The following is an 8,061-nucleotide window of genomic DNA, read 5'->3' on the forward strand; positions in this document are numbered from 1 at the left end:
GCCTTCTAGCAGAGCAGGAGTGAATTAGAATAGCTTTTCAGAAAAGAAGGAAATTATAAGGTGGAGGGGAGAGACAACATGAGAATAGATGAAAGGATGGATTAGGGAACCAAGCAAAGAGATGCAAGGGAGGAGTTAAATACTAGATAAAGAACACCAGGCACATGTGCGTGCATACATGCCCAAAATCCCGAGAGGAGAATGGAGAAGGGATTGCAGTATGGCCATCCCTCCTGGGGGGGTGATTTCTCACTTTCTATCTCTCTGTCTTTGTCTGTCTCTGGCAAGTGCACATGCCCTATAGCAAAAATCTCTAGATAAAGAGAATTTTAAAGATTTGGAACAGGAGCTGGGACAGGAGAGAAGGACAGTGACTATTAGGTGGCTCATCTCCTCAATCCTTGTTGAATTGTTCTTTTATAGATTATTTTTCATTTTATTAGTTGATTAAATGTAAATGGTTGAGTTAAAAAATTAATGTCAAGAAATTACTAATTTTTTTTTAATGTTATGATTCAATTTGTACTAAAAGGTTCTCGCCAGTCACATTGACAAGTCTGCTTGGCTGGAAGCTCAAGTACATCAGTTATTACAAATGGTTAACCAGCAGCAAAACAAATTTGATCTGAGGCCCTTGGTGGAAGCTATTGATACAGTGAAACAGAAAATTACCCTGCTAGAAACCAATGATCAAAGATTAGGTATGTGTGTGATATTTTACTTCTTTTGGTAGCTCACTAGTCTTGATGTATTCATGAAACGAGCAAACACCGGGTCAGATAGACCCTCACCTGTCCAAGATAAATAGCGGTTGATGTCATTATTTGAGGAGCAGCACAAGATTCTGGCCTTGTAGACAACAAGGAAGGAGGCCTGGGTGGGAGCTGAAGACAGGCAAGGGGTGGGAATGGGCCAGGAAATTCCAAAATGATTTTTTTTTTAAGAGAGATTTTTGTTATAGGGTATGTGCATTTGCTGAAGAGACAGACAGTGACAAATCACCCCCAAGGGGAGGATGACCACACTGCAATCCCTTCTCCATTATCCTCTTGGGATTTTGGGCACACACGCACACGTGCCCAGCATGAGTTTTATGCTGGATCCAGAACTTTCACTTCTACTATAATCTTAGGGGACCACCAGTGTTTTGCAGTCTGTAGTTGAACTAAACATTGTTATGTGGCACATGACTAAATATGTACATGTGTGTGTGTACATACACACACACACAGAGAGAAATATACACACACACATATATGAGTGTATCCAAGAAAAAAAATCCATCATTTGTTACTATCTCACTTCTGAGCTTTTTGTAATACAAAAACTGATCAGTCAGAATTAAGGCACTTAAGGCAAGGGTGGATAGTCTTAGTTATTCTCTTCTATCTGAGAGAGCAACTGGGTCTTCCCCAGGGACTTCTGCACTAATTGAAGTGTTCAGGCCAGAACAGGTGGTCTTCTAGCAGAGCAGGAGTGAATTAGAATAGCTTTTCAGAAAAGAAGGAAATTATAAGGTGGAGGGGAGAGACAACATGAGAATAGATGAAAGGATGGATTAGGGAACCAAGCAAAGAGATGCAAGGGAGGAGTTAAATACTAGATAAAGAACACCAGGCACATGTGCGTGCATACATGCCCAAAATCCCGAGAGGAGAATGGAGAAGGGATTGCAGTATGGCCATCCCTCCTGGGGGGGTGATTTCTCACTTTCTATCTCTATGTCTTTGTCTGTCTCTGGCAAGTGCACATGCCCTATAGCAAAAATCTCTAGATAAAGAGAATTTTAAAGATTTGGAACAGGAGCTGGGACAGGAGAGAAGGACAGTGACTATTAGGTGGCTCATCTCCTCAATCCTTGTTGAATTGTTCTTTTATAGATTATTTTTCATTTTATTAGTTGATTAAATGTAAATGGTTGAGTTAAAAAATTAATGTCAAGAAATTACTAATTTTTTTTTAATGTTATGATTCAATTTGTACTAAAAGGTTCTCGCCAGTCACATTGACAAGTCTGCTTGGCTGGAAGCTCAAGTACATCAGTTATTACAAATGGTTAACCAGCAGCAAAACAAATTTGATCTGAGGCCCTTGGTGGAAGCGATTGACACAGTGAAACAGAAAATTACCCTGCTAGAAACCAATGATCAAAGATTAGGTATGTGTGTGATATTTTACTTCTTTTGGTAGCTCACTAGTCTTGATGTATTCATGAAACGAGCAAACACCGGGTCAGATAGACCCTCACCTGTCCAAGATAAATAGCGGTTGATGTCATTATTTGAGGAGCAGCACAAGATTCTGGCCTTGTAGACAACAAGGAAGGAGGCCTGGGTGGGAGCTGAAGACAGGCAAGGGGTGGGAATGGGCCAGGAAATTCCAAAATGATTTTTTTTTTAAGAGAGATTTTTGTTATAGGGTATGTGCATTTGCTGAAGAGACAGACAGTGACAAATCACCCCCAAGGGGAGGATGACCACACTGCAATCCCTTCTCCATTATCCTCTTGGGATTTTGGGCACACACGCACACGTGCCCAGCATGAGTTTTATGCTGGATCCAGAACTCAAACCATGGTTGACTGTGTGGGAGTCCAGTGACATAAACATTATGGCATCTGCTGGTATCCCCCAAAATGATTTTTAAGTTATTTTTTAAAAAGAATTATTTATTTATTTAACTTTATTATTTTTTAATTTGAGCAGAGAGACAGAGAGAGAGAGAGAAAGGGAAAGTGAGAAAGCAAGCTGCCAGGCTGAGGACTCTAACCATGGTCAACCATGTGCGAGTCTCCAGTGCCCTTAGCTGCCATGCCACGTGCTGGCCCCTAAGTGATTTTTTTTTTTTGGAGAGGTTTTTGCTATAGTGCTCGCCAGAAAGACAGAGAGAGACAGAGAAACAGAAAGCGAGACATCACCCCCTGGGGGTTTGACCATGCCACACAATCCCTTTTCCATTCTCTTCTTGGGATCTTGGGCATGCACGCACACGCGTCCAACGTGAGTTTAAGCCACTGGGTCCGGGACTCGAACAGCAGTTGGCTACATGGGAGTCCAGCGACATAGCCATTACGCCAACTTCTGATCCTGCTAAGTGATGATTTTTAAAGAGAATAGACTGTGTGAGAAAGCTAAAGGAGAGAGATGTGGGATCATTGTTTTAGGCGTGTTAAAATTTGAAAGAGTTTCTTTAAAAGCATCTAGTTAAGAAAGTGAAAAGCTCACCCAGCTATTAGAATTTGCACTAGTTGAATTCTTAGTATATCTTCTTGATACTCCAGTGAATGTCAGTTTAAGAGACCATAGTCCTAGTCCTGCTGTGGTAGCCTTTGCTGGTGCTGCTTCTTGACAGGCCAAGGCCACATGGGAGGCCCAGGTTCTGTTCCCAGCCCACCCTAAAACCTGGGCACCATGACATGCCTGTAGTCCCAGCTACTGGGTAAGCTGAGGCAAGGAGGCTCACAAGCGGAAGCTGACCTGCGCAGTAAACTGAGTTCTTGTCTTTAAAAACAAACACACAGCACCACCTACACATAAAATTAAAAATATATAAATAAAGAATACAATAGTCTCCCCTTATCTGAGGGGAATAGGGTCTAAGACCCCTGTGGACGTTGGAAACCACAGATAGTACCAAACTTTCCATATACTATGTTTTGTTCCCTATACATAATGTCCCTGTGATAAAGTAACAAATTAGGCACAGTAAGACATTAACAGCAATAGCTAGTAGCAAAATAGAACAGCTTTTAACAATATACTATAATAAGATGCCATCATGAATGTGGTCTCCCTCTCTTCACCATACTGTACACTGTACTAAGGTGGATGTACTAAACCACATTCTGGTTTTCTTGGTGCTGGCTTGCCTAGACAGGGATATTCACCAAGTCACTGACATTAAGGTAATGGACCATTTGTGGTCACTGAAGATGTCAGGATTTTTTATTGGTGTTCTTTGGGTAACAATTTTCAGGCCCATGGAATTTTTGTTCCTTCTTTGCAGTTGTTTTAGAAGGAGAGACCAATAAGCATGATGCCCACATTAATATTCATAAAGCACAGCTGAATAAAAATGAAGAGCGATTTAAACTGCTAGAAGGGGCCTGCTACAATGGAAAGCTCATTTGGAAGGTGACAGACTACAAGATGAAGAAGAAGGAGGCAGTGGATGGGCACACAGTGTCCATCTTCAGCCAGCCCTTCTATACCAGCCGCTGTGGCTAAAAAAAACCCGCGCAGACGCAACACATTAGGGTGTTTCCCGCCCCCCTTTCTACCCCAGCCGCTGTGGCTACCGGCTCTGTGCCAGAGCATACTTGAATGGGGATGGGTCTGGGAAGGGGACACACCTGTCCCTGTACTTTGTGGTGATGCGAGGAGAGTTTGACTCACTATTGCAGTGGCCATTCAGGCAGAGGGTGACCCTGATGCTTTTGGACCAGAGTGGCAAAAGAAACCACATTGTGGAGACCTTCCGGGCAGACCCCAATAGCAGCAGCTTTAAAAGACCCGATGGGGAGATGAACATTGCATCTGGCTGTCCCCGTTTTGTGGCTCATTCCACTTTGGAGAATGCCAAGAACACCTTCATTAAAGATGACACCCTCTTCTTGAAAGTGGCTGTGGATTTAACTGACCTGGAGGATCTCTAGTCACTGCTGGGGTGACGAGAGGACATTGGGATCCTGAACCATGGAGGAACGACACGTGATTATCACCTGAACCTAAGTTTAGACTTGGTGCACATTTGTATTTGGCATTTTGCCCTTCATGTTTGAAGTCAGTTTAAACGTCCAAAGTGTTGTCTTTTAATTAACAGTTTATTTTGTCCCTGTTTGAAACAGAAAACTTATGGAGTATCCTCATGTTATTTATATTTTTATATGTTATGAAAGATGGTAAGTTTCTCAAAAGCAAGGTCTGGAGCTTATCTCTTTTACTGGTGCTTAGCGCAGTGTCTCAGGCACTCTGTAATACTGAATATGCTGAGGGAGCAGAATTCCCAATTGAAATACTTTGATATTTTGTTGGTTGGTCTGTTCATTGTAGACCTGCCCTGAAGCCTGCAAAAGCCATCTTTTAAAAGGTAGGCTGTTCAGTTAGGCAGTGGATGATGATGTTACAAAAACAATATGGCAAGTTTGGGCCAGATTTTTTTTTTTAGAGATATTAACAGTTTCGTAAGATTCGACCAAATACTTAAATTACACAGACACACACACATATTCACACACACATATCTTTGTGTACAGATAGTTTGAAGGTATTTTGGCAATAAAAAATTAATGTGAGGATGGGCAGAATTTAGTATATGACAGAGAAAGTATCATAAATGAATAAAGGGAATTTAAAACAGGGAGAAAATTGTTACAATTTCCTATAGGTGTTACATGTACTACTCCCATCCAAAATTGATTATAAAAATAGTATCTACTGTTCTTTTTGAGAAAATTTTTGAATTTATAAATTGGTATGGAAATGGACATTTATATAAACTGTTGATGTTTCTCATCAGAGTCCTGTGTACTTTGTGAAGAGTGGAAACAGTCATGTTCTTATCCGTGTTTCTCTGTGGGTCTGAGGGTATATACGCAAATCAAGATGAGATTTGAGGACTCTTAAAAGCCTCAGATTAACAACAACAACAACAAAAATACTAGCTTTCCCCAAGGCACTTACCATTGCTCATGCATGGGCTGACTCCCTTAGGCATGCAAAGACAAGGCCAGAAGTCACTGCACAATCGCTCACACAGGAAATCACCATGCAGCTTACCATTTCTAAACCGTTAGCCAATCTACAAAAGAAGCAGTGCGATTTATATGAGTGGCTTCTGAAAGCAAAAGGAACCAACTCTTAAGTAGAATTTCAAGATGCTAAAGATTCATACTGCAGTAATCATCCCAAAGGATTATGTTCAAAGAAATGGGTACACAGTGGATATGTACGAAAGAACCTTACTGTAGCCGCTGCTGAATTCTGGTACAGATGATGGTCAACACATCACCTCAGATGAACTCAGGAAGATTTTTTTTTAGCCCACAAGGCCATACCAAGGTAGTTCTGTTTATTTGTTTTGAATGGTTCTAACAAGGTTACTGTGTTCTTTGGGAGAGAAAATCATATGACTATAACTAGTTTGTTTTTCTTTTTTTTTTAGATTTTTTTTTTTTTTTTTTTTTTTTTTTCCCTAGGGGGGGCGGGTATGCTCACCGGAGAGACACAGAGAAGGAAAATGAGAAGTCACCCCCCTGGAAGATGGCCATGCTGCAATTCCTCCTACTCCATTCTCCTCTCAGGATTTTGGGCATGTATGCACATGCACCTGGTGCATTTATCAGGCCTCCAGGTAGGGACTTGGACTGAGGAGTCGGCCATGTGGGACCCAGCACCTTAATCACCATGCCCCTTGTTGGCCCATTGTAACTAGTTTTAAGTAGTTGATGTGAAAAACATTTTTAAATTTTTTTTTTGGAGAGGTTTTTGCTATGGCACGTGCACTCGCCAGAGAGTCAGAGAGACAGAAAGCGAGAAATCACCCCCCAAGGGGGATGACCACTCCGCAATCCCTTCTCCTCCATGCTCCTCTTGGGATCTTGGGCACGGACGCACATACGACCAGCGTGAGTTTAAGCCACTGGGTCCAGGACTTGAACCACAGTTGACTACATGGGAGTCCAGCAACATAGCCATTATGCTAACTGCTGGTCCCAAAAAACATTTTTAAGTAAATTTGTCAAAATACTGGTTTAGTGTTTGGACTAACTTCTGTACATATAAAGTGTGTTATGCTGTGGTTTGCTTGGGAGTTCAGAGTCCCTTAATCTTCAAAATAGTGATTAAGTGATAACAGAACAAGGAATTCTTGGTCATAACTTTTGTTTTCAAAACAGTGAACCTAAGGCTAGCTAGGTGACATGGAGATTAAGGCTGCTGGATCCTGCATGGCTTACTGCACAGTTTGAGTCCCGTACTGGAGGCTTAAAAAATACATCGGATGTGTGTGTGTGCATGCCCAAAATCCCAAGAGGAATAGGGAGGGAAAGGGATTGCAGTGTGGCCATCCCCCCGGGGAGTGCTTTCTCACTTTCTCTGTCTCTCTGGTGAATGCACAACACCCTATAGCAAAAAAAAAGAAAGAAAAATGTACCTTTGGTCTGAAGAAAACATTCTAGGCATAAATATTCCTAAAAGAGATATATACAGATTACAGTAGGGTGGGGAAGTGGAGGTACATATTAGTATATATTAACAGGTCTAAATTCTGGCCCCTGATCTCTGATTTAATTATTTGCAGAGGAAAAGAGAAAGTCACATACACAGTGTCAGTCCTGAATACAAATAAATCGGACAGTGAGACACAAACTCTTCATGTGGCTTCTGGACAATCAGCCACACCACTGATTTTTGCCTCAGAAATTGGTTAGAGGAACCAGCAGAAGATGAAATGGTTATGTCGCTGGACTCCCACATAGTCAACCATTTTTCAAGTTCTGGACCTAGCAGCTTCAAACTTCTGGGTGCATGTGCATGTGTGCTCAAGAGCGTGAGAGGAGAATGGACAAGGGATTGCAGTGTAGCTATTCCCCCTGGGGGGTGATTTCTCACTTTCTGTCTCTCTGGCAAGTGCATGTGCTCTAAAAAAAAAAAAGAAGGAAAAGAAGAAGAAGAAAGAAATCAGAGACACAAGTCTCAATCTAACATAAGAATTCTGAGCTGCTGCAGATAAGATTTGATAGATATACAGTAGAAAGTGCAAGTGGTGAAATCACCCAGACACGTTTTATGAGAGGAGAAAGAGCCTGCAAAGCATTTGGAGACGGAATGCCCAGAGGTAAGAGAAGTGCCAAGGGAGGTGGGAAAGGAGAAGAATGTCATCAGGGCCCAGCACCAGCCCAGGGACAGCAGTGGCTCTCGGCACACCCCACAGTCAACTCGAACTCATTGTCACCCCCAGTAGCCTGTTCCTGTCTGTGTCACTGACCCTGGCCTTAACCTTAAGCCGTAGACTTGTACATCCACGGACCTGCTGACCCTATAATCTTTAAAGCCCTCTTCA

General features: G+C 42.0%; 1 protein-coding gene and 1 long non-coding RNA gene across 2 annotated transcripts in view; one reads left to right on the forward strand and one right to left on the reverse strand.

The window, feature by feature from the left end:
• TRAF5 (TNF receptor associated factor 5) overlaps positions 1 to 5,516 on the forward strand; it is a 63,488-nt gene extending 57,972 nt beyond the window's left edge. Inside the window, exons 10-12 of the mRNA XM_027766375.1 lie at positions 533 to 701; positions 4,006 to 4,209; positions 4,281 to 5,516. Of these exons, the coding sequence (XP_027622176.1) occupies positions 533 to 701; positions 4,006 to 4,209; positions 4,281 to 4,654 (747 nt within the window). The 3' untranslated portion in view covers positions 4,655 to 5,516. The remainder of the gene's footprint in view (positions 1 to 532; positions 702 to 4,005; positions 4,210 to 4,280) is intronic.
• LOC102477417 (uncharacterized) overlaps positions 1 to 8,061 on the reverse strand; it is a 26,902-nt gene that overhangs the window by 9,386 nt on the left and 9,455 nt on the right. Inside the window, exon 2 of the long non-coding RNA XR_336741.3 lies at positions 5,682 to 5,799. This is a non-coding gene — a long non-coding RNA (uncharacterized LOC102477417). The remainder of the gene's footprint in view (positions 1 to 5,681; positions 5,800 to 8,061) is intronic.

The sequence above is a fragment of the Tupaia chinensis genome, unplaced genomic scaffold (assembly GCF_000334495.1).
Source record: "Tupaia chinensis unplaced genomic scaffold, TupChi_1.0 Scaffold142846_1, whole genome shotgun sequence".
In the NCBI taxonomy this organism is placed as follows: domain Eukaryota; kingdom Metazoa; phylum Chordata; class Mammalia; order Scandentia; family Tupaiidae; genus Tupaia; species Tupaia belangeri.